Source organism: Dysidea avara, chromosome 9 (genome assembly GCF_963678975.1).
Source record: "Dysidea avara chromosome 9, odDysAvar1.4, whole genome shotgun sequence".
NCBI lineage: Eukaryota > Metazoa > Porifera > Demospongiae > Dictyoceratida > Dysideidae > Dysidea > Dysidea avara.
The window spans coordinates 25,416,059-25,442,048 of record NC_089280.1 but is presented as its reverse complement, the minus strand read 5'-3'; the positions used below and the strand labels follow the sequence as shown (position 1 = coordinate 25,442,048).

At 37.3% G+C, this 25,990-nt stretch overlaps 6 protein-coding genes across 6 annotated transcripts in view; 5 read left to right on the top strand and 1 right to left on the bottom strand.

The window, feature by feature from the left end:
* LOC136266147 (protein SCAI-like) overlaps positions 1 to 25,990 on the bottom strand; it is a 77,137-nt gene that overhangs the window by 50,265 nt on the left and 882 nt on the right. The window lies entirely within an intron of this gene.
* LOC136267613 (uncharacterized) lies at positions 1,047 to 1,809 on the top strand. The gene is made up of 2 exons (XM_066062772.1): positions 1,047 to 1,128; positions 1,187 to 1,809. The coding sequence occupies exons 1-2, from the start codon at positions 1,047 to 1,049 to the stop codon at positions 1,807 to 1,809; spliced, it is 705 nt and encodes a 234-aa protein (XP_065918844.1).
* Positions 1,916 to 4,114, top strand: LOC136266931 (class II receptor tyrosine kinase-like). Its single transcript, XM_066061971.1, has 3 exons — positions 1,916 to 1,982; positions 2,037 to 2,414; positions 2,477 to 4,114. The coding sequence occupies exons 1-3, from the start codon at positions 1,919 to 1,921 to the stop codon at positions 4,066 to 4,068; spliced, it is 2,034 nt and encodes a 677-aa protein (XP_065918043.1). The 5' UTR covers positions 1,916 to 1,918; the 3' UTR covers positions 4,069 to 4,114.
* Positions 6,057 to 9,207, top strand: LOC136266270 (class II receptor tyrosine kinase-like). Its single transcript, XM_066061278.1, has 5 exons — positions 6,057 to 6,138; positions 6,192 to 6,806; positions 6,865 to 6,966; positions 7,021 to 7,416; positions 7,473 to 9,207. Exons 1-5 carry the CDS (start codon positions 6,057 to 6,059, stop codon positions 9,065 to 9,067), a joined length of 2,790 nt encoding a protein of 929 aa, XP_065917350.1. The 3' UTR covers positions 9,068 to 9,207.
* On the top strand, positions 9,911 to 13,213 carry LOC136267300 (uncharacterized). Its single transcript, XM_066062394.1, has 4 exons — positions 9,911 to 10,015; positions 10,141 to 10,713; positions 10,911 to 11,546; positions 11,596 to 13,213. Exons 1-4 carry the CDS (start codon positions 9,967 to 9,969, stop codon positions 12,993 to 12,995), a joined length of 2,658 nt encoding a protein of 885 aa, XP_065918466.1. The 5' UTR covers positions 9,911 to 9,966; the 3' UTR covers positions 12,996 to 13,213.
* Positions 16,312 to 19,444, top strand: LOC136267612 (uncharacterized). The gene is made up of 4 exons (XM_066062771.1): positions 16,312 to 16,384; positions 16,489 to 17,058; positions 17,254 to 17,823; positions 17,873 to 19,444. Exons 1-4 carry the CDS (start codon positions 16,315 to 16,317, stop codon positions 19,270 to 19,272), a joined length of 2,610 nt encoding a protein of 869 aa, XP_065918843.1. The 5' UTR covers positions 16,312 to 16,314; the 3' UTR covers positions 19,273 to 19,444.

The window sequence follows — 25,990 nt, the reverse complement described above, 5'->3', positions numbered from 1 at the left end:
ATACAAACAGGTCAAATCTTGCAAACAATGCTATTAGTCTCACCCCCAGCAGTTGTCTAATAAAAGAAAGACTGGCTAGCTCTTTGTGGCCTTACAATTCCAGTATCCACCATTTTCCATTGATGTTGTAAAAACCAGAATCCTGCTTTAGAAAGCAGACTCAACAGCACGTATTATGTGAAGAATTTGTGAATGTAGATAGTGAGTTAATTGTAGTGATAGAGTAAATTTGATACATGTCAGTGGAACTTTTCAGATCCACTCACACATATTGTCCGTTAACTTTCAAAAGGAAGGTGAAGCTTTTTTTGAGAAAGGTAATTTTGTGGTTGCATAGCTATATATGAATTTTTTGTCACTCAATCATATTGCTTTCAGGAGGTATATCACATAGTAGAGCATTCTGTGAGCAATCATTGGGCATGAATCCCAAAAAATCTAATGTACCTGTGATCAATAAAAAGTACAATTCAGTACCCTGCTAATAAGGATACCTAAAACGAGCATAGAAATACAAAGAAGGGAAGCTACCTACACCTGCAGCCATGCTCTTACTTCAGTCTTACAGCAGTATAGCACTAACTGACTGACTGATCCTTCAGCCAAACATAATCGACCATTGCAAATGCCACAGGCTTGATTTCTTCACTGTTTGATATACTGTAGCTTCAGTCCAAGACATGCATTTTCACCTGCTACAATGCACGTGTCATGGACTTACCTATGTGTCTCCACTACTGTGTAGGTTACAGTTTACCATTTGTGTATACAGTTTACCATTTGTGTAGGAGGATGAAATAAGACCTTGCCAATTTTAGATAGACAAGACAAACCAAACAGGACTATTTATCAGGTGACTAAGTGAATCACTAAAGAGTCAATATCAGTTCAACTTAAGTAATCTTATATATAAAGTGACAAACCATAAGCGAAAATGAAGTGCATGCGTGCATGACCAGTGGGCAATTACTTGTGTTGCATGCACAAATGTGGGTGCTGCATATTAGCAGTGTAACTGCCACTAGGAATCATTTTAATGTGAAGTGATGGCAAACAAAGGAGTTCCGCTTGCTTTACTGATACTGTTTGTTGCAAAACCAAGTGCCATTCTCGGTCAACTAATTGAAGGTATGTACTGCAAACATCACTTGTTGATGTATCCTTATTAATTCACGTTTAATGGTAGGAAAAGTCAACCCTACTACATATGTTAGTTTTCCTCCCAGCACTTTTGATGAAGATAACTTTAATGTAGTGCATAGTATGGGCAGCTGTAACTCTAGTATAGAGGTGGTTGATGGTGACCACAATGAAGATGTTATCACTTGTCCAAATGGAGAGCTATTACTGGATGGTGTAATTGAAACAAACTTGGAGGATGATGTCACTGACAGTGATATTCAGTACTTCTATACATGGCGAGAAGCAACCATCCCATTACGTGATGCATTTGTTACTCTACAGTTTCCAGGTGAACTGATTACACCCACCAAAGTAGTGGTATACTGCATTGAGTTACGAGGTTTACACGTGCGTGAGCCACATGCTATTAGACTTTATTCTTCAACCACTGAGAACATTTACCCTAACAATGAAATCAGAGATGTCGAAGACAACATGTTTACAATGGGCACTACTGGGACAACTGCTCAAAATGATGACTATGAATACAGAAGATATGAATTAGTAATCCCTGGAAACAGACAAGTTGCTCTGAATTATCTACGCATTTTTCTGGACTTTGAAGGAGGAAATTGGATGTTCATCAGTGAAATAGAAGTTTACCATATGTTTGAGCCATGTAAGTAAAATGTGAGGAATATAACCAGCATTTCATTTTGTATGAATTACAGTACCTACCACCACAGCACAAATGACTACAACATCCAACACAGTGCCATTATCCACTACAGCACAAATGACTACAACATCCAGCACAGTGCCATTATCCACTGCAGCTATTGCTACATCTTCATCACCCAGTAAGTTAAAATACCTGTAAAACAAAACAATGACGTCACATTTTTGTTGTGCAGCCAATGAAACTACATCCTCAATAATGGCTTCTACTTCACTATCTCTGACATCATCTTCAATGTCAAGCACACTCACATCATTTCCAACTCCAGTCTTCATTTATCCTTCAGTCAATACTCTCGCAATAGATGTGACTACCTTACAGTCAAACCTAACAATCAATTGCACAGTTAAGTCAGAAGGGGATCCATCTCAACTTACTACATCATGGGTCCACAATGGAATAAATATCTCCAGTAATGAGAAGTACAAATTAAATGGTAGCCAACTTACAATAAGAGAGTTTACACCAGAAGATGTTGGTGCATACAGGTGTATTGTACGACACCCATCAGGATGGAGCAACAGTAGGCAGTATTCTATCAGTGCAAATGTAGGTGGGTGTATAATGAAGGGATTATAGTAGTGTACATATTAGCACTTCTTTTATTTGTAACAGGTGACGATGGCATACAAGAACCTGGAAAAGGAAGCGACTCTTCAAGTGGACCACCAATAGCTACACTGGCAGCAGCAGCTGCTGGTGGAGGTGTAACCTTGCTTCTCTGCATAATTCTGACTGTCTGCTGCATAGTTTGCTGTCATAGAAGGAAAAAAGCAAAATGTCAGGATGAAGCTTATTCCGGTGAACAAAAGTCATTATCATTATTACGACCTTATGAGGATGTTGACAGTGTACCACCACCAGAAGTACGGAAATGTTCAATAGACAATGTATATGAACATGTGAATGTAATTATAAACAATCCAGTATACGGGGATGATAAACAACCTAATCCCCCAACTTTACCAAAACTTCCAAAACTTTTTGGACAACCTAAAATACCTGAACTCCCTAAACCCCAGCTACCAGCAAAAGTTGAAACTGATGATGAAAATGTGTATGCCTTCCTTGGCGAGTATGTTGAAATGAACAAAGATTTGAGTCCGTTATCATCTCCTATAAACGGCAATGAAATGTTCTTTAACATATATGATGATACATTTACAACACCAACAACTCAGTCAACAGAAAACATATACAGAAATGAGGGATTTGATAATACTGAGGAAATTGGATATGATGACGTCAGCAATAATCTGAGTATGTGTGTCCCTATCTACGATGATCCCAGCCCTCTGGATAAGAGCGAGGCACCCAAAATTGTGGAATGGGACAATATCAGCATACTAACAAACATTGGTGAAGGGCAGTTTGGTGACATTTTTCTTGCTGAAACTATTGGCATTGATGCAGCAGAGCTTGAACGTACAGAGACTAATGCCACTAGAAGTTTAGTTGCTATTAAAACCCTGAAGAGAGATCACACTGCCAGCTTGAAACAATTATTTGAAAAAGAAATCAAATTTATGGCTCGACTTGACAATGCTAATGTCATCAGACTACTTGGAATATGCAACAAAGGGATGTCATTTATCATGATAGAGTATATGAAGAATGGGGATCTTCACATGTTTCTCAAAAAACACTATCATCCTGAAATTGGAAAAGAAACTTCTGCAGCTGAAATAAGAGTAGACATTCCTATCCTTCTGTATATAGCACTACAGATAGCTAATGGTATGAGATACCTTGCTTCTCTTGGTTTCATTCATAGAGATCTTGCAGCACGCAATTGCTTAGTTGGAGAAGACTATGTTGTTAAAGTAGCAGATTTTGGCATGACACAGAGTCTATACAACACTTCATATTTTCTTATGAGAGGAACAGCTTTAGTTCCCATAAGATGGATGGCTCCTGAAAGTTTTTTTGGAAAATTCTCAACAAAGACAGACGTGTGGTCGTACGGTGTCACATTGTGGGAGATGTTTACACTCTGTAGGCAACAACCTTACGAAGAAATTAGTGACGAAGATCTTGTGTACAGTGCACAAAAACAACAGGAAAGAACTCATTTGAAAAGGCCAACACTTGCTCCAGATGAAGTCTTTAACACAATGGAGAAGTGCTGGGCATATGATACAAGTCAAAGACCTGACTTTGAGGTAGTCTATGACCAACTATTCAATTACTACATGCAAATCCAATAAATAAGTACACACTGTATGGTATAATTATTTATGTAGAGATGACATTAAAGCACAAATTTTTAACTTTTTTATTTGATTTCTAATCTACTGCTCCTAAGGTCCGTGTTCATCATGATTTCAATGACAATTTCTTGGCAGCTATGTCTGTACAGTACCAGATTTACAAGTATTTTAACAATAGTATATCAAATTTTGAATCTAAAAATAAAGTAGGGATCTATGCTATAAAAAGCACTGAAACAAGGATTATCAAGCTACAATGGTGAGTTCAAATCACAATCAAACGATATAACCGATGATCCCTACTGTGGTAGGGTGCCAACATCTATATCTAAGTTTCATTATGGCACCCTACAACAGTAGGGATCAGTGGTTGTATTGTTTGATTGTGATTTGAATTCACCATTGTAGCTTATTTCAGTGCTTTTTATAGCATAGATCCCTACTTTATTTTTAAATTCAGAATTTTTGATAAGCAGTATACATTTTGACATTAAATTAAAATTGTATACAGATGATAGATCTGAAAAAGTACTCAGACTTCAAGCATAAACCAATACTTCCTGGTTTGTCAGTACTATTGAACAGCCTCTGGCTATGTCTAGCCATTGCAGCTAAAGTAGCTTCCAAGGAGCAAGTTAGGATGGTAAACAAACAGCAACAAACTATGCCTACAAGGTAATGGTGATGAATTGTACATGGCTTTAGCTCTCTAAAATTTAGCCACACACAAATGGCCTACACACACCCCATCTCCTAATGGATCATAACCATCAACAATTATCAAATGGCAGCAGCAATAATCTAAGCATCTGCAGCTGACGGTGCTATGAAACTATTAAACACTAAAAACAAAGTGATGACACTTATTGATAGCAATGAAGTTATGACAATATGCACGGCAATAAAGTAACTAAGATGTGAATAAATACGTATTGGCAAACCTAAAGCTTATGCTAATGTTGATTTGCTGTTCACTATAGGCCTGTGATGTGGGTAAGATTAGAGACAATTTCCATAATTATTATAACTACAGACAGACTGCGCCCAGCTATAATCTTGGTATTACCCCAGAAAAATTTTGGTGGATAAACAGTTCAATAGGTATACAATGGAGTCTCTCTTAAAGGACCCTCCATAAAATAGGTATACAATGGAGTCTCTCTTAAAGGACCCTCCATAAAAGGACACTGTACATTTAACCTCTCTATAAGGACGATTTCTGAAGTCTCTGTAGACCTCAATCAATACAAGTTTACCTCTGAAAAAGGACAACCTCCTTATAACAGTAAAATTTTGTGAAATTATTTATTCTGCAAAGCTTTAGTATGCCGTACAAAGAAGTAGGGTACAATGGACCTGTGAAATAAAATGTCCTAGGTGTCCTAGGTCAGTTTATGTACTAAGGATATTTGGGACTATAATGATAACTTTGTGGTTTTGTTAAGGATCTCTTTTAGAATGTCTTATTATGTAACACAATAACAAAAGCACTGATATTCTACAACAGACATCTAAGCAACCACTCATTTTTGATTTTCTCTGCATTGTTGGGTGGAGCAGCTTTTTAGGCGCTGTGAAAACCATGAGCCCATGACTAAACACCTGATGCTGTACCTTTTATACCAGATTCGTGCTTTTCCTTGGCTTACTCATCAATAAAACCATCCTTTCGCATTGCACTTTTGGTGCTATGAGGTCACAAACTAGTGACCTAGCCAATTTAGGTTGTGTGAGTCAAGTGTCATGAACTCCTTTAAAAAATTCAATGACAAACCAAAATAGCTATATCCATCAAGTGTTACTGAGATTACTCAAAGTGTCTAATATCAATTCAATTAAAGTAATCCAAAAGGAAAGTGACAAAACCATAAGGCACAAATGAAGTGCATGCATGACTGGTAGACATTTACTTGTATTCCATGCACTTGTGTGGGTGCTATATATAAGCAAACAAATACAATCAGGAATCATTGTAACGTGAAGTGATGGCAAACAAAGGAGTTCAGCTTGTTCTATTGGTGTTACTTGTTTGGGAAATAAACACTACTCTAGGGCAATTAATTGAAGGTATGCATTATAAGTACTTCTAAATAAACATAGGTCACTGTGAATAATTGCAGGAAAAGCTCAGCCTATTGGGTATGTTAGTTTCCCTCCAAGTACCTATGATGAAGGATCCTATGATGTGACTCATAGCATTGGTAACTGTAGGCCTAGTGTAGAGGTGGTTGATGGTGGCCGCAATGAAGATGTTATCATTTGTCCAAATGGAGAGCTATTAGTAGATGGTGTAACTGAAACAAATTTGGAGGATGATGTAACTGACAGTGATATACGGTTATTCTACACATGGGAAGAGAGATCTATTCCATTACGTGATGCATTTATTACTCTACAGTTTCCAGGTGAACCAATTACACCAACCAAGGTGGTCGTGTACTGCTTAGAGTTAAGAGATCTGAATGTACGTGAGCCAAGAGCTATTAGACTATACTCATCGACTACTGAGAGTATTTTCCCTGATGATGAAATTAGAGATGTTGATGACAATGATTTTACTGTAGTCAATTCTGGGAGAACTGCTCAAAATGATGACTATGAATACAGAAGATATGACTTAATAATTCCAGAAAACAGACGAGTTGCTCTGAATTACATACGCATTTTGCTGGACTTTGATGGAGGAAATTGGATATTTATCAGTGAAGTTGAGGTGCACCACATGTTTGAGCCAAGTAAGAGAAAAATTTATATTTGGTAGCAAGCAGCTCAAATTTGTTGTTTGAATGATAGCACCTACCACCACAACACAGATGACTACAACAATGCAAATAGCTACAACATCCAGGGTGATAGTGCCGTCATCTACTGCAGCCATTATCACATCTTCAACTGGTAAGTTAAATTACTTGTGAAACATAACAGTGACATCACATTTTTGTTGTGCAGCCATTGAAACTACATCCTCAATTTTGGTTTCTGCTTCACTATCACCAACACTATCATCATCTTCAGTGTCTACTGTTGTTACAAGCACACCCACAGGATTTCCAACTCCAGTGTTCATTTTTCCCAGGGTCAATAATGCTGTGCTACATGTAACAGCATTACTGTCAGACTTAACAATCAACTGTACTGTTAGTTTACTAGGTGACTCATTTCAACTTATCACATCATGGTCCTACAATGGAACAAGTATTACTGGCGATGACAAATACACAGTAAATGGTGGCCAACTTACAATTCGACGGTTCGCATTAAGAGACGTAGGTACATACACATGTACAGTACAACACCCATCAGGATGGAACAGCAGTAGACAGTATTCTATTAGTGCAAATGCAGGTACTAAGTATATTGATAGCGTTGTAAAACATTAATAATTATTTTACTTGTAATAGGTGGCAATGTCAATCAAGAACCTGGGAAAGGAAGTGACTCTTCAAGTGGTCTGCCAATAGCTGTGCTGGCAGCAGCTGCTGGTGGAGGTGTAGGCTTGCTCCTCTGTGTAATTCTAACAATCTGTTGCATAGTCTGCTGTTATAAAAGGAAGAAACTAAAAGATAAGGGAGAATCTAATTCAGGAGCTGAAAAGTCTTCATCACTTTTCCGTCCTTATGAGGATGTAGACAATGGCTTACCACCTGAAGTGCGCAAACGTTCAATAGACAATGTATATCAACACATGAACACAAGTGTGAATAGTTCAACAGATGGTGACACACAAGATAAGCACTCTAATCCTCCAACTTTACCACCAAAGTTTCCAAAACATTTTGGCCAGCCTAAAATACCCGAGCTACCCAAGCCTAACCTACCAAAGCTCCAAATAGACAATGAGGATGTCTATGAATTTTTGGGTGAGTATGTAGAAATGAACACATCTCTCAGTCCATCACTTTTCCCACACAATGACAATGAAATATTATTTAATATATATGATGATACAGTCACAACACCAGCCCTCCAGTCACCTCAAGATATATATGAGCCACTTGATTATGGCCAAAATCCTGAAGAAACAATGCAAAGTGATGATAATGATATGAACATGTGCCTTCCTATCTATGATGAACCTGGTCCACTGACAAGGGACGAGGCACCCAAAATGATGGAATGGGACAATATTAGTATACTAACAAACATTGGTGAAGGACAGTTTGGTGACGTCTTTCTTGCTGAAACTATTGGCATTGATGCAATTGAACTTGGATGCACAGATACAAAAGCTACCAGAATTTTAGTTGCTATCAAAACCCTTAAAGGGAATTACTCCAGCAGCTTGAAAAAACAATTTGAAAAAGAAATAAAATTTATGGCTCGACTCGACAATGCTAATGTCATCAGGCTACTTGGAATATGCAATAAAGGGACACCATTTATCATGATAGAGTATATGAAGAATGGGGATCTGCATATGTTCCTCAAAAAGCATTATCATCCCGAGATAGGAAAGGACACAGATACAGCTGAGATACAAATGGACATTCCAATCCTCCTGTATATGGCACTACAGATAGCTAATGGTATGAGATACCTTGCTTCTCTTGACTTCATACATAGAGATCTTGCTGCAAGAAATTGCTTAGTTGGAGAAGACTATGTTGTTAAAGTGGCAGATTTTGGCATGACACAGAGTCTATACAACACTTCATATTTTCGTATGCGAGGAGTAGCACTAGTTCCCATAAGATGGATGGCTCCTGAAAGTTTTTTCGGAAGGTTTTCAACAAAGACAGATGTGTGGTCATATGGTGTAACATTGTGGGAAATATTTACTCTCTGTAGACAACAACCTTACGAAGAAACGAGTGATGAAGATCTTGTGTACAGCGTACAAAAACAACAGGAAAGAACTCATTTAAAAAGGCCGCCACTTGCTCCAGATGAAGTTTATAACACAATGCAGAAGTGCAGGATGTATGACGAAAACCAAAGACCTAACTTTGATGCAATCTATGATCAATTATTTAATTACTACATGCAAATCCAGTAAAATAGTAATTATCACTATTATACAATGTATGTAATATTACATGTTTATACAGAAATAAACACAAATTCAAAGCTTGTATATGTATTTGTGCAATTCATATTAATATTTTGTATCCATAAAATGGCCGGACATCTGGTACTGTACAGACATAATTGTGGTATTAAATGAAAATAGTTCTCACTAAATACTTGTATTCCAGCAAACACAACTTTTACTGAAATGTGAGTACACATTCAACAGACAATGTATGAGTGAGTATATTATAGACAAATATGAGTTTTCTATATGAGTGTATGGATCAGTGTAACAAATGATGGGTGATTAGTGTTCGAGCAATTACTGCCTCTTGTAACATACAGATCAATGTTTTTTGGTGTGTTGGTGATGCCCAGTAACCTCTGGCTGCTAGGTATTGCTGCTAGGATAACTCCAAAGCAAGTAAGGAGTGTGATAGGGTGGTAACCAGTAGTTATGGCAGTGTACCTATTTGGCAGTGGTGAATGAACTGCACTGAATTGTTCACACAACTGGCACTCCAAAACTTGATCAAAAATAAAATCATTAGCTATACAAACAAACCCATCCTAATGACCATACCCAGTAACAATAATGGAATGAGCGATTGAAATCAAGTGGACTATGACTATAACTGGCACCAATCATGACAATAAACCATACATCTGCAGGTGAGGGTGTTATGAAATCAAAACATATTAAACACTGAATACAAAGTAATGACACTTATCAATAGCAATGGTGTTATGAAATCATACATGGCAACAAAGTGATTAAGGTGTAAATAAATATGTACAAGCAACCTAACAATACTAAAGCCTGAGCAAATGTCGATCTACTGCTCATTATAAGTTTTTTGCACAGTGGAACAGTACTCAAGCACCATGCTCTTATTATTTGCGTCCCTACTTCTTCAAGCTCAAGCAATACAAGGTGAGAATATAGATATACATTAATAGTATAAACTGTAGTAAATAAAGTTTAGGAATGCATGCATCTCTCCATGCACATTATATTATATTGTGGCTACATAATTTACATAATTATTATAATTACAGACAGACTCATTCCAAGTAATACCTTGGTGTTACCCCAGAATGATTTTGGTGGAGTAACAGTTGTAATAGATACAGAATGTTCAACTGTAGTTGTCCAGCGTAACACGAGAGTTGATCTTGTACTACGTGGTTGCAGAGGAAATGCCTCAATACTAAGTGATGGAGATATGGGAGTATTTGATCTTACAGATGGTTTGCAAGCTAATGAGCTACAACAAGTGTATGCATGGGATGTAAGTGAGACACCAGAAGATCCATTTGTTCTGTACAACTTCAGGGATCCAGTAAGAGTGACCACAGTAGTGATAACTTTCGTACTACTGCAAAACTACAATGTCTTGGAGGTTCCCACAATCACAATGTTCGTGTCCAATACTAGTCGACAGTATCCTCGACAACCACTCAATCTGGAATACGATGCAAGCAGAGCACCGGACACAGGAGTATTTAGAGTAAAAATAGCACCACTTACTAATGATTTTTTTCACACCTGGTGTATTGACATGATAGCTCCACAAGGGACAGAGTGGATTATAGTCAGTGAAATTGAACTCTATCATGAAGTCCAAACAGGTAAACATCTAAATCCCATAACAGAGCATATGTATGGTGCGATTCCATACAAAATGTTTCAGGGTAAATGTCATTAGCTGTAACACCACTGACCCATAAAATATATGGCCACAAGTATGCTTTGTAGTTGCAGTTTTAAGTGTATACTATTACCACCTATTAATCACATATGTACCATAAGTCATCTAATACTATAGGTACTACAACACCATCTCCTTCTCCTATGACAACAACAATGGCAGAAACATCCTTAACAACAACAATGGTGAAAACATCAACAGCAACCACAACAATGATGGCAGAGGAATCAACAGCAATAGCTACAACAACAGCAGTGCAAGAATTGTCAACTACAACTCCAGTAGTAGGCATAACCCCTAGTAGCATGCACATTAACTTGACTCCTTCTCCTTTGACAATATCTCCTTCAACAACATCAACTCATGAAACAATGACTGACCTACCCACAACATTTTCTAGTGTACACGTCACTAGCACACCAACTACAGGTACAGGAATGGAGCCAATATCATCTTCTCATACTGTCTTCAAATTTCTGCGACCACAAGAAAACCCATACATACTTCAAGTGTTACCCAACCAAGAATCAATCAATTTAAATTGTACAGCATTTTACAATGGTAGCAGTGACAACATCACCATAAAGTGGAGAAGAAATGATAGGGTGATATTTAACAATACAGAGCAATACACAGAGATGAACATAGTGTCTACTATTTTAAAGATAAATGGCCAATCATTGGGTAGATATACATGTACGTTCATTCACTCTTTAGGACAGAGTGTCAGAAAACTTCAAATTATCTCTTCAGGTAAGACCACATTATTGCTTCCACTGTTATTGCATTTGTTTAATTTTAGAGTCAAGCTCTGAAGAAAAAAAAGATGTTGTAAAAGATTTTCCAGTTGTAACAGTATCAGCAGCAGTTGGGGGAACAGTGTTCCTTTTCATTCTACTTGTTGCAATATGCTTGACTATCGTTTTCTGCAGACGTTATCACAGGTCATCAGATGCTATGAATAAAACAAATAACTTAGTGGTCAGTGACACTTTTGTTGGCCTACCAAAACTTCAGCTCAACTCCTTATACAGTAGGCCTAATACACAAGATGCTCGCCGTGATACGTTTCATTCATATGTCAATGATCTAAATATTTACGAGCTTCATGACTATCATGTGACCAGCAACACATACTCTATACCCAATAATGACCCATATGAAAACATCTATCAAGAATCAATTGACCCAAAGCTTCTGATGACTGCCACACAAAAAACAGATAATCGTGAGGATGATAGGAATACACTACTGCCATACACGTCTAAGTATGCTACTCCTGCTCGTCCCCTAACCAAAACAGAAGCTCCTGCAACTGTTACATGGAATAACATACTTCCAGTTAAAAGATTGGGAGCTGGACAGTTTGGTGAAGTTATACTAGCAATAACCATTGACCTCAGCCTCAAGGACTTAAGGCTTTCCTCTGACGATGACTCCAAAACAAATCAAACTTTGGTAGCTGTTAAGGTGCTCAAAGGTGATGATAATGACATAAAAAAGGAATTTGAAGATGAAATAAAGTTTATGGCTCGTCTTAACCATGAGAATGTTGTCAAAGTACTGGGAATATGCTCCATAGGGGATCCGTTCATCATGATGGAGTATATGGAAAATGGAGACCTAAATTCATTTCTAAAGCAATACACATATGCCAAGAAAGCCAGAAATACAAATGAGCTTGATCTACCGATTCTTTTGTACATCGGGTTACAGGTGGTACATGGAATGAAATATCTCGCCTCATGTCAGTTTGTGCACCGTGACCTTGCTGCAAGGAATTGTCTTGTTGGTAAGGACTATGTGGTAAAGATAGCAGATTTTGGGATGAGCCAAAATCTATACAGTTCTCACTATTTTGTCGTAAAAGGAGCAGCAATTCTCCCGATACGCTGGATGGCTACAGAAAGCTTCTATGGAAAATTCTCCATCAAAACAGATGTGTGGTCATATGGAGTTACACTGTGGGAGATACTCACCCTTTGCCAGGTTACGCCTTACAGTGGACTAAATGACCACCAACTTATCATTGACATCCTACTCGGACCACGCAGAAAACTGCTGCCAAAACCAGACAACTGTCCCGATAAACTTTACAAAATTCTACTGCGCTGTTTTGTGCATGATACCACAGAGAGAGCTGACTTCATCGAACTATATGACAGTCTCTACAAAACTTATAATGAAATGTTAGAAGCATGAAATAGTGAATACATGTACCTATGTATGTATCCTTATAAGTTTAAGCAACTCCACTTTTAAAGTGGTTGCAATAAAGATGACATATATCTCAACATTCTTATTGTATTAGATACAAAGTATATCAATTTACTTTACTTATATTTGTTACACACCACAACACCATAACTGCATTACTATTGTCATGGTGAAAATTTGGTTACATTAGATTAACCTTCAAGGCTTTGTGATTATCAATGACTGAAACAAAGTAATTACACCATTGTTTTTGTTGTGCCATCAGTCGCAACACAGCCATAATTTTGGAAATAAATGCTCATTACTATTGCAAATGAAATCTATGTTGTTCACTCTGTTACATTATATATACTTGAATGTCAAAGGCCTGTGAATGCTTAATGTGTACATGTGCTGTATACATATATTGACAGCAGTTTTGTGTATTTGAGTAGCCTAGTAATCTTCATTCCCAATATTTTGCTCACTACTGGTGGACATTTGGAAGATGTGAGCCATGAGTCTACCCAATATAGTAAGTGTGAGCAAGTAATAGGAACTACATGCTTTGGTAAAGGTGTTAGAAAGAACATCATGGATTCTATTTTACTCACCAAGGTTTCTATCCAGTGCAATCATTTAGTGTATTTGTGTGCACATATCTTGTTTTGTCATCAAAAGTATATTTATCTATTTACATGTGACAGACATCATTGGGCACATACTTGTACTACACACATGACACACCAAAGGTGGTGTTTGCTTATTGATTGGAATTTCTATGATAGTGAATCCAGATTAGGTATGCAACATAATTCATGACAGTACAGAAGCCTGTCTAGCAAGCAACAATGGTATAGGTGATCTAGCCATAAAACAGGTACATAGCCCTAAAATGGTTATTGAAATTAAAGGTGGTAGCCAAGATGTGGCTGTGATGCTGCTATTGATAGATACTTATGGTTACATGTATTTTAGTAAAAGTTTACTGAACTTATCGGCACAATACACTTTGTTTTTGAACTCATATAAATAAAATTACTTTTTAAGTTGATAGAAAACTCATAAATTAACTACTCTACTTAAGAAGGTTTGAACCAGTGTAAAATGGTGCTGTATGGGAACACCCTGTATGAGGTTATCATGACCAGCATTCTTCACAAAGGATTTGATAAAGGAAGCATTAGCTTACCAGTATATCATGCATTGTAGACCTTATATATTAGCTACAAATATACAGAAACAACTATTATTGCATAGCCTTGGATCAGTAGCACACACATATACCACGCTAGAAAGATGTGACCACAACCATTTTATATCAGCAGTAGAGAAAGAGAGGTGATTATTAAGGTACTGCAAATGCGTTTAATTTTTCAAGCTGCCGTGTCACCTTTGAGAGGGTTCTGACCTACTTCACAATTATTCTGCAACAGACTCATTTTTCTAGTGTCTAAAATCATACATGAGTCTCCTAAATAGGGTTGTACGAATATCAGGGGTAACAACTGCTAAGTCACAAAATGACAGGTGTCTATATCAGTAGTCCCATATAGGATTTTCACCTGATTCCAAAAACCAGTCAGCTTCTTAAAATGAAAGAGTTGATATGCTCTAATAGAATGGTCGAGAAAATCTGAAGTCAAATTAATTAATCAATAAGATCACATATTGTACAATCAAATCTCATAAATTATTTTCCTTTGTTAACTATCATCGAAACAAAATTGCTTCTACTATTTCAGTACTGGTAAACCAGCACTTACCGCATGTAACAAAGGAAAGAATAGTGTCAAACACACTAACTGTGTAACTGAATGTATGCCCTAATTATCAACTACTGAAAGTGAAGTGGCCAGTTGTCAGCTATGCTGTGTTCTCTTCCATGAATCGACACCTTGCGCTGCCAGTGAAGAGAAATGGAGGACAAAGGTAAGTCCATTATGTGTGCATTGTATGTACTGCGGTATGCCAAAAGGCACCTAGCTGTCAAGCTGAAGTGACATCTAGCAGTGATAAAACCAAGCTTGTAGCCATTGCCATTATTGAGTCATACTTGCCTGAAGGCATTAGTAAGTAAGTCAGCCATTCAGTTAGGCAATAGAAAGTTCCACTGAATAAAATATGATGACCGGATCTGCAAGAATCCCATATATTAGTGCAAGCCTAACTTTACAGTAGAACATATAAAACGAAATGGTCCAAAATAAAACATTAAAAAATTCATAAATTTTTAAAGCTCTTGTTTTACCATGAAGAAAGGTGCTAAAGGCAAAAACCTTGGTAGCATCGTGTTCCCCAAAGCAAGAGAAGTTTGAAACTCTTTGTTTCGTGTCAGTACTCTCCTAAGGAGATGAAGATATGAGCATTAGCCTGTCTCACATTGGACTGTCGGTTCTCTGACATTTTTTTCCTGACGTTTTCACCTTCACCCTGGTTGCAGGAAGGACCAAAATTTGCCCAGCAATGGATCCGCCTGTTCATAGAGAATGTGATGATATAAGCTGCATCTCTGTTGAGGAGTGCATTGACCGTTTAATTAAGCACCTGTAGTTTATTTTCAGTATTGTCCGAGTACTGATCTTTCTGCTGACCACTTTGTAGTGCTGTAACTTTGAAAGTTCTTGGCTCCTAGAGCTGAAACTTTGGCTGACCGACTATCTGGATAAAGAAAATGGAATAAAATGGAATTTGAAAAATGTGCTAACATGTGGGGTTCTTGTAGATCCAGTCACAATTTACTATAAAATTTTGTAGCAACCTATTGGAAGTATTTCAGATGGTACTTTTGAGCTTGGCTATACCTGGAATTACAGTATTCTAATGATCTTGGCCACTTGAAATGGGATGTTAATGGGTTGGATTCTTCTCTACTGATCACTGACTTGTATTCTCCTGTTTGTTCTGGTGGTACTTGGCAGCCTATCAGCAGGTCTTGAGACATCTTGTGACTTGTATATGCATTCTGACATACTATCATTTGCATGCACCCAATACCACTAAGTGAATATAATTGATGCTTAAAATCTCCAGATAAAACTACCTGAAAAATAACTAGTTAATACTCTGAATACAGCTGGAACTCATGAATGGTTAACATGCAACAAACAATCAAAGTTGCAACAATTCAAACCCTTCTTTGTATATGCAAAAGACCCCTGTTAGGCATTTCACAAAATCCTGTCACATGTGTGCTTCAATCTGCATCTGAGGGTGATCAATAATAATGACGTTATGACATCATGCATAGCAACAAGGTGTAAGTACTAACATTACTAAAGCCTAAGCAAATGTAGATGTACTGTTCATTACAAGTTTTTGCACAATGGAACAGTACACCGGCACAATGCTCTTACTATTTGTGTCCCTATTACTACAAGCTCAAGCAGTACAAGGTGAGACTACAGTTATACATAAACTACAGTACTATATGCAAGAAAGCTATATATGAAGATTTTATATTATGGCAAATGTTAGAGAATGATTGTTATAATTATAGAGAAATTGCTTCCAGCCATAACCAGGGTAATACGACACAGTGAGTTTGGTGGAATAACAGTTAACATAGACCAGCAATGCCAATTTACTTTCATTGAGCGCAATACAAGAAACTTTGAAGTACGCAGATGCACAGGAAATGACACAATATTAGCTGATGGAAGTATTGGACAATTTGACCTCACAGATGGCTTGCAAGCAAATGAACTACAGCAAGTGTATGTGTGGGACGTTAGCGAAACACCAGAAGATCCATTTGTTTTGTATAACTTCAGGGATCCAGTAAGAGTTGCTACAGTAGTGATAACTTTTGTATTACTACAAAACCACATGGTCTTGGAAGTACCTCAAATTACAATGTTTGTGTCCAATACTAGTCGAGAGTATCCTCGACAACCACTCAGTCTGCAATACAATGCAAGTGGGGCACCGGACACAGGAGTATATCAAGTACATGTGACACCACTTACTGACGATCCTTCTCTCACCTGGTGTATTGACATGATAGCTCCACAAGGGACAGAGTGGATTATAGTCAGTGAAATTGAACTCTATCATGAAGTCCAAACAGGTAAACATCTAAATCCCATAACAGAGCATATGTATGGTGCGATTCCATACAAAATGTTTCAGGGTAAATGTCATTAGCTGTAACACCACTGACCCATAAAATTTAGGGCCACAAGTATGCTTTGTAGTTGCAGTTTTAAGTGTATACTATTACCACCTATTAATCACATATGTACTAAGTCATCTAATACTGCAGGTACTACAACACCATCTCCTTCTCTTATGACAACAATGGTGGAAACACCAACAACAATGACAGAAGAATCAACAGCAATGGCTATGACAACAATGGCGCAAGAATCAACAGTATCCACAACTTCAGTAGACAAAACCCCTAGTAGAATGCATGTAAACTTGACTCCTCCTTTCACAACATCAACTCATGAAACAATGACTGACCTACCCACAGCATTTTCTAGTGTACATGTCACTAGCACGCCAACTACAGGAATGGAGCCAGTGTCATCTTCTCAAACTGTTTTCATATTTCTGCAACCACAAGAAAATCCGTACATACTTCAAGTGTCACCCAATCAACAACAAATCAATCTGAATTGCATGGCATTTTACAATGGTAGCAGTGACAACATCACCATAAAGTGGAGAAGAAATGATAGGGTGATATTTAACAATACAGAGCAGTATAAAGAGATGAACATAGTGTCTACTATTTTAAAGATAAATGGCCAATCATTGGGTAGATATACATGTACGTTTATTCACTCTTTAGGACAGAGCGTCAGAGAACTTCAAATCATTTCTTCAGGTAAGACCACATTATTGTTTCCACTGCTATTATATTTGTTTAATTTTAGAGTCAAGCTCTGAAGAAAAGAAAGATGTTGTAAAAGATTTTCCGGTTGTAATAGTATCAGCAGCAGTTGGGGGAACAGTGCTACTATTCATTCTACTTGTTGCAATATGTTTAACTGTAATTTTCTGCTGTCGTCATCACTCGACAGCTAATACTTCAAATAAAATAAATAACATTATGGTCACTGATGCTTTCGTCGGTCTACCAAAGCTTCAGCTCAACTCCTTATACAGTAAACCCAACAAACAAGATACCCGCCATAATATGATTCATTCATATGTCAATGATCTAAATATTTACGAACTTCATGACTATCATGTGACCAGCAACACATACTCTATACCCAATAATGACCCATATGAAAACATTTATCAAGAATCAATTGACCCAAAGCTGTTGATGACTGCAACACAAATAACAGATAATCGTGAGGATGATAGGAATACACTACTACCATACACGTCCAAGTATGCTACTCCTGCTCGTCCCCTAACCAAAACAGAAGCTCCTGCAACTGTTACATGGAATAACATACTTCCAGTTAAAAGATTGGGAGCTGGACAGTTTGGTGAAGTTATACTAGCAATAACCATTGACCTCAGCCTCAAGGACTTAAGGCTTTCCTCTGATGATGACTCCAAAACAAATCAAACTTTGGTAGCTGTTAAGGTGCTCAAAGGTGATGACAATGACATGAAAAAGGAATTTGAAGATGAAATAAAGTTTATGGCTCGTCTTAACCATGAGAATGTTGTCAAAGTACTGGGAATCTGTTCCATAGGGGATCCCTTCATCATGATGGAGTATATGGAAAATGGAGACCTAAATTCATTTCTAAAACAATACACATATGCCAAGAAAGCCAGAAATACAAATGAGCTTGATCTACCGATTCTTTTGTACATCGGGTTACAGGTGGTACAAGGAATGAAATATCTTGCCTCATGCCAGTTTGTGCACCGTGACCTTGCTGCAAGGAATTGTCTTGTTGGTAAGGACTATGTGGTAAAGATAGCAGATTTTGGAATGAGCCAAAACCTATACAGTTCTCACTATTTTGTCGTAAAAGGAGCAGCAATTCTCCCGATACGCTGGATGGCTACAGAAAGCTTCTATGGAAAATTCTCAATCAAAACAGATGTGTGGTCATATGGAGTTACACTGTGGGAGATACTCACCCTTTGCCAGGTTACACCATACAGTGAACTAAATGACCACCAACTTATCAATGACATCCTACTCGGACCACGCAGAAAACTGCTGCCAAAACCAGATAACTGTCCTGATCAACTTTATGAAATTCTATTGTGCTGTTTTGTGCATGATGCCACACAGAGAGCTGACTTCAACGAACTATATGACAGTCTTTACAAAACATACAACAAGCTGTCAGAAGCATGAAACAATGTATGTGAATATGTATCCTTACAAGTTCAAGCAATTTCACTTTCAAAGTGGTTGCATTAAAGATGACATTCAACATCTCAACATTCTATTAGTTACAAAGTACATCAATTTACTGTATTTGTATTTGTCACACAACACAATACACCACAACTCTATAACTGCATTACTATTGTCATGGTGAATTTTGGTTAATCTTTAAGGCTCTGTGGTTATCAATGAGTCAGTATGGTTGAAAAGTAATGACACCATTGTTATTGTTGTGCCGCATTCTCTAACAACACAATACTTGGGAACAAATGCCTCATTGCTATTGCACATGAAACCTATGGTGGACACATACCCACCCAGGCCCACTGCTTTGATGTTCTCCTAATGACTGTGTGGATTTTTTTGTGTATGGCCAAATTTCCCTAGGACATAAGTGCCTGTTCGCTAATGCTGCAACAAACAAGAGACAAGTAGTGTATATGGTAACTTGGCAGCACAATATTTTTGCTGTAAATCAGCAGCTGATGTTGAAAAACATTCAATAGATACATAACGTGATCCAGACAGTTCCAGTGCTTTCTATTTAGTACGTAACATCACGTGATGAAAATTGTAGGCGGGGAAGAGAGGAACATGAGGAAGGAGGAGATCCAGTCAATATATCTACATTCCGAATACTGAATTGTGATTAACAGCATGTTGGTGGGGTTAAGTGACCGAAAGCAATAGGTGAAAATTAAATCTTCTGTATGTAGACAAGTTGGTTGGAGATGAATAACTGAATTAGCCATACGATTATCTCAAGAGTCAGTACAGAGTTGTGTACAAGTAGAGATGAGTTAAAAGGGAACAATACAAGGAGGTGTATTAAGTTAGTTTGCTTCTATATTATTCATGCAGCAGCACTAGACTAGTGTAGGAACAGCAGCATAGCATATTATTAGCTAGCTATATATATATATTTATGCACTTTTGACACAGTTTTTAAACCTAGGGTCCACTAAAGATGGACTCCATTTCATGCTATTTAGTTACATGGGGTGAAATGTGTGTGTGTGTGTGTGTGTGTGTGTGTGTGTGTGTGTGTGTGTGTGTGTGTGTGTGTGTGTGTGTGTGTGTGTGTGTGTGTGTGTGTGCGCGCGTGTGTCCACCCATCCCTGAAGACCCCACTACATCAAAGATGGTCACCCCAACACAAAATAAAAAAAAGCGGTTTGGCCATGCGAGATTACATCAGACTAGTGAATGCATAATGTACACGTGTTGCATGTTTATATCCACTGGCTGTGTGTATAGTAACCCATACCAAACATTTTGCCCACCACTGGTGGACACTTGGAAGGTGTGAGCTATGAGTCTACCCATTACAGTAAGTGTGAGTAAGTAATAGGAATTACTTGCTTTGGTAAAGGTGTTTGAAAGAACATCATGGATTCTATTTTACTCACCAAGGTTTCATTCAGTGGGGTTTCTAGTCTAATTGCTTTGTGCAAAATGTCATATATCTGATATAGGTTAGTATCACATGCAACAAGGCGTAATACTTACATTGCGCATGTGACACACTAAAGTTGGTATTAGCCTATTGATTGGAAATCCTATAAAAGTGGATCCCATTCTTACACATCAGGCATGTAATGTAATGCATGACAACGCAGAAACCTGTTTAGCAAGCAGATATACACTGTGACAACAGATGCTGACAATAGTATAGGTCGTGACTTATGTATAGCAAACCACAACTCAGCTGTGAGAAAAGATAAAAATATCTGTGTTTAAAGATATGGTGGCAGCCAGTAATGATGTTGTTGATAAATATGTGCTGACAAGGTAGGCATATTCTGTTTACATCATGCCACAACATATAGTTTTGTAGCCACATCACTCACAAAACTAAGACTAAGTTCTTAACTTATCCACATGGCACATTTGGTTTTAAACTTTACTACAAAGAAAGTTACGTATAACAACCAACATTGCTGCTAATTCCTTGAAAAGGATCTAACAAAGGCTTTATACATTATGTACACTGTACTTTACCGACTATATCAATAAGTTAACCATTAGCTGCCAAACCATTTGCAAACTATGTGTAGCACATAATATAGTATTACTATAATTTAAAAAATGAAGTAGGGATCAAAGCAATAAAAAGTAGTGAAACAAGAGATGAATGATGGTATTATAGCATAGCTTGGTATATATACCCCTACATAACAATTATTTGAAAGTAGGGATTTACCACTGAGTTATGTTGTAATGCCATCATTCATCTCTTGTTTCACTACTTTCTATTTCCTACTTCATTTTCAAATATAATTTTTAGTTTATACAGTATACAGTTATACACCAGTGACTGTTCTATTAGGGCAATTGCTGTATTGGAGTATCTTGAGTCAGTCTCTCACCAACCAAGGGGTATGGTTACTTTCCTTATTTTCACTGTGCTATGTCCAATAAGGGGTTGAGGTTATCGTGTTCAAGTAAACAGATTCTTAAGATATGTGGTCTCTCCGCTTGATCATTATTAATAGTTCTCATGAAGTTACAGGTATCTATCGGGTGTCCACCGTCCTGTACATTTTACAGTAGTGTAAGCGCCTTTAATAATTTTGTGGCATCTTAATATGCTGCTCAAGAAAGTATTAACGCAGAAAATTAATGCCTTAGTATAGTTTCATTACATAAAGAAGATGACAACCAGTCTGATTAAAGGAAAGACAAGGTGCAGAGGGCACACACTTGTTGAAACTCCAAAAAGAACATGCCACCTGGTGAATTTATTATTGTGGTATAAAACGGTGGCTGTGCATTGCTTTGGTTGGCCTCCAGTTTTATGACTGTGGTCAGGCAGGCAAACCAAAATTCAAGCTTTTGGCAATTTTAAAAAGATTCTACATCTGGCTGACTGTGTTTTCTTATTTTAATGCCGTATTTAAATGTTTACCAAAACTTTGTCACCTTTGAGTGACCTCATAATTTTTCTGCCTTTGCAGACAGTAATTTTTCTAATTTCTAGCATTATTATACAATATCCATGGGTCCTCTAAATAGCCTGTTAAACACGATGTCTACCATAGATATAATGACAGTCCTGCTACGGAGGTTTCATCAAATTCTGGAAACAAGTCATCTGTTTATTAAAAAAGATCAAAATACTCTAATAGAACAGTCAATGTGTCAAACGATTCATTGTACAATTTAAAGTGGTCAAATCTTGTTTCCTGGTTACAAAATTATCCAAAATTGCTTCTCCAGCATCTTCAAGCAACTCTAAAGTAAATTATAGTTCAGAACTTTACACATTTTCTTGCACTTGTAGCAAAATGATGTGAACACAATGGGTTGGTGAACTAAACAACAGAATGGCATGTAAGCTAAACAATTATCAACACACGTGCAAACTATGTTGTGCTATTAGTACCTGTCCTATCACACAGGCACATGTAACATTGTCAACAAAAAGAAATGAATTTGTATTTAAGGCAGTACTGTTTGCAGTAGCTATACTGCATGAGCAATACTAACCTTTACCACAGGTGCACAATTCCTAGCACTCAGCTAGAATAATTTTTATAAGGCAAGTAGTTAACATCATAAAGAATTGAAGCTAAAGAAGAGAAGGCACTTACTCTAATAGAACATACAGAGAAACACACAGACAAATGAACTAGTCTCACATTGCCAGACCCTATTTCTCTGCATGGAGCTTATAATTTCCAATCGATAAGCATCGTGCGGAGAAATACATAGGGTCTGGCAATGCTAGACTACCATATGTTAATCAGGATGCTATAAACTTACTATGAACAAGTTAGAAAAGTATGCACCAAAAGGTATAAAATAAAGTACAAACAAACAAAAAAAAACTGGTGGGTTTCGAACCTGCAACCATTCAGGGAAGTGCTATAACAGTTGAACCATTTGTCTTGTGTTCTACAATGGAATGCAGCTGAAGTATTTGTCTACATAGTCTACAACCTGCTGTAAAAGAAGGAGGAAAGCACATAAAAGCTGCAATAAATTTTGTGAGGTAGCCAGATGAGCATTTCATTTCGCATGTCAATACATGCACAGATTGGTGAGTAAGGATTATCAATATCTGACATATGAAAAAAAGTATGTCATGGAAAGGTGTCACTGAGAAGAAAAAAGTCAAGGGTAGGAATTGATCCCTAGACCTTTGAGTTAACAGTTCTATGCACTAATGCTAGGGGTGTCTGTGGTTTTACCAGGAATGTTTCCTCTACACCAACGCCTTCAAAGCTTTGTAGAGAACAAACAAAAGTGCATAGCGATTTACAACAAACTTGGAGTTGCCCAAACATCACAAAGAAAGAATGCAGATAGATGGACGGCTTTTCAGCCTAACTGTTTGGGCTCACAGAAAGGGTTGATCATGGTGATGAGGTAAAGCAGATACTCTTCTACTTCAGAGTTGGAAATCAGTCAGCAAAATCTTATAGCTGCCCATGATAGCTTGTCAGTGGTTCAAAAGTACTACAGAATATTTCTGGCCTATGTTAAAATGTGACTGAAGTTCATATTTTTATGCTGTATGGCTGAGGGGCATATTTGTCTTGATATGTGCTTTGTGAAAGGGTGTGCTAAGCATTTAGCGCATAAAGCAAGCTTGCTACCTTATAAGGATAAAATTATTTATGGAAACCAAAAACAGCAAAAATATTTACTTTGGAAAATAAGTCATACAGTATGTCAACCTTAGCAAGACCAGAAACAGTTATTCATGTCCTTCACATGCCCATAAAAGGCAGGGCAGAGAAGCGTCTGCATCGTGCAGTGAGCAATGCAAAAGTTTAAAGTCAGTAGAGTAGTTACTCCATGATGGTATCGGTTATAATCTGATAACCAATGAGTCCTGTACATGATAATGATACCTTTGGGCAGAACAGTTACAATTTTTATGTAGCACTCAAACTTTCTAATAGAGCATTCACTCACAGTGAAACTGTAATGGGCATTACTTAGAAAGCCATTGCTAAAACAACTGTGAAATCAAAGGTGGTGGCCATTGCAATGCAAGTCAACTTTAATAATGACATTGTGATAAAGGACACAGCTTAGCTGGTGAGGTACACTCGACTGCTCCAGTAGTGCCAAGTAAAAATCTGACTGCTCTAATAGACTATCTTGACTGCTTGCAGAATCATCATGACATCTCTATTGTGCACTATTGGTAGCCATGGCGTAAAACCAAAACAAGTAACATATATTATATGTGTGTTAAATAGCAATACATTGGTTTATGAGGGGAATAATAAACTAGCCTACCATCAACTCCCATGCATTTACGAAAGTAGGAACTTTAAGCACACATTTGCTTGCCTATTGTATCACTAAGAAACTCACCAGAACTTACCAGGTCAATAATAAATATAAAGATACAAAGCATGTAAATTGACTGCACTGGACGTGGAACTTATCGTACCTATTTTTATGTAATTTATGGGTAAAAAAATTCACAGGGTTTTGAGTCATTGTCCTTATCGGTTTAATCAGGCACAACATTTTGTGCACGATACTGTGAGTACAAATGTTTAAAATTATAATTGCATTTAATAACAAACTACTAACAACAGTAAATCTCCTGATTCGCCAATCTGGTCCTTTTTTCTGAAAAGCTACAAAAGTGTACTAGAGAAACTCCATAAGAACCTGTACAACAGCTACTGTGTTCTGACCTACAGTTATTTATTTGAGAAAGTGTAAAGAGTCAAGAGATGAAGATCACAAGAAACTACATGTATTCCTTTAGAAAAATTTCATGAACACACAGAAATGACTAAATTTTGTGTTGCACATTCAGTAAATTTTTGTATGGAATATTCAAATACTAAATAAAATTCACTACACTGGAAATATGTGATAATAACCTTTAACAGGAACAATTGTCACGCTTCTTCCTTAGTTGAGTAATGTTTTCACAACTATATAATACTTGTGTCACTAAATAATGATCTCATTAATCATGATTAATGACACATCACTCATTTAATCCAAATAAAGGATTTGGTCTGGGGCTGCATTGAACAGAGTTTTAGAGCCAAGGTTCTGTTTGCTCAGGAAGCATGGGGCCCAAAAAGGATGTCCTCTTCTGATCTATTTAATAGTACATATATATGACACCAGTGGAACTTATGTAATGTGAACATCTTTTAATCAACCAGCCAAGTAACATTTCACTTGCGTTTGAGTACTTTTCTTTGCCGTGAATCATTTTGTAGTGATTTAGATTGGAGTCACTGTCACTCTACACAATAACACATATTAATTGAAGTTGGGAATGACTGGCTGAAACGGCCTTGCACGCAGGGGAACAAATAGCATACATAGAAGATCTGGCTGAGTTTCCTACCCCCACCCTCCTACTGTTTGTACATGTATAACTGTTTTTACATGCACTTAGGTGGCCTACACTATCTTGCTCTACAAGAAGTCAGTCAAACAACAGAATGCAACCCTATAATAGCCACTAGTTGGGGCATAGATTGAGAAAGTCTGATGCAGACAGTTGGATACAAAAATCTATATCCTATGACAATTAAGTCATACTGTGTTAAAGATCATGAGAAGCTGCTTACAAAATCCAAACATTATAGCATTTGTTATGACTTTCTGGGATTGTTCTGTTTAACCATCAATGAAATGGCTTAACTGGCTTGTTAAGGTTTCTGGTGTCATAAACATTACTTGGAACTAATTG

Bases quoted from the DNA above. Each gene is read 5' to 3' on its own strand.
- LOC136267613 (XM_066062772.1), top strand. From the start codon at position 1,047: ATGGCAAACAAAGGAGTTCCGCTTGCTTTACTGATACTGTTTGTTGCA. The intron at 1,129-1,186 runs GTATGTACTGCA...GTTTAATGGTAG, and splicing joins TCTCGGTCAACTAATTGAAG to GAAAAGTCAACCCTACTACA.
- LOC136266931 (XM_066061971.1), top strand. From the start codon at position 1,919: ATGACTACAACATCCAGCACAGTGCCATTATCCACTGCAGCTATTGCT. The intron at 1,983-2,036 runs GTAAGTTAAAAT...TTTGTTGTGCAG, and splicing joins TGCTACATCTTCATCACCCA to CCAATGAAACTACATCCTCA. The intron at 2,415-2,476 runs GTGGGTGTATAA...TATTTGTAACAG, and splicing joins TTCTATCAGTGCAAATGTAG to GTGACGATGGCATACAAGAA.
- LOC136266270 (XM_066061278.1), top strand. From the start codon at position 6,057: ATGGCAAACAAAGGAGTTCAGCTTGTTCTATTGGTGTTACTTGTTTGG. The intron at 6,139-6,191 runs GTATGCATTATA...GAATAATTGCAG, and splicing joins TCTAGGGCAATTAATTGAAG to GAAAAGCTCAGCCTATTGGG. The intron at 6,967-7,020 runs GTAAGTTAAATT...TTTGTTGTGCAG, and splicing joins CATTATCACATCTTCAACTG to CCATTGAAACTACATCCTCA.
- LOC136267300 (XM_066062394.1), top strand. From the start codon at position 9,967: ATGCTCTTATTATTTGCGTCCCTACTTCTTCAAGCTCAAGCAATACAA. The intron at 10,016-10,140 runs GTGAGAATATAG...TTATAATTACAG, and splicing joins TCAAGCTCAAGCAATACAAG to ACAGACTCATTCCAAGTAAT. The intron at 10,714-10,910 runs GTAAACATCTAA...CTAATACTATAG, and splicing joins CTATCATGAAGTCCAAACAG to GTACTACAACACCATCTCCT.
- LOC136267612 (XM_066062771.1), top strand. From the start codon at position 16,315: ATGGAACAGTACACCGGCACAATGCTCTTACTATTTGTGTCCCTATTA. The intron at 16,385-16,488 runs GTGAGACTACAG...TTATAATTATAG, and splicing joins ACAAGCTCAAGCAGTACAAG to AGAAATTGCTTCCAGCCATA. The intron at 17,059-17,253 runs GTAAACATCTAA...CTAATACTGCAG, and splicing joins CTATCATGAAGTCCAAACAG to GTACTACAACACCATCTCCT.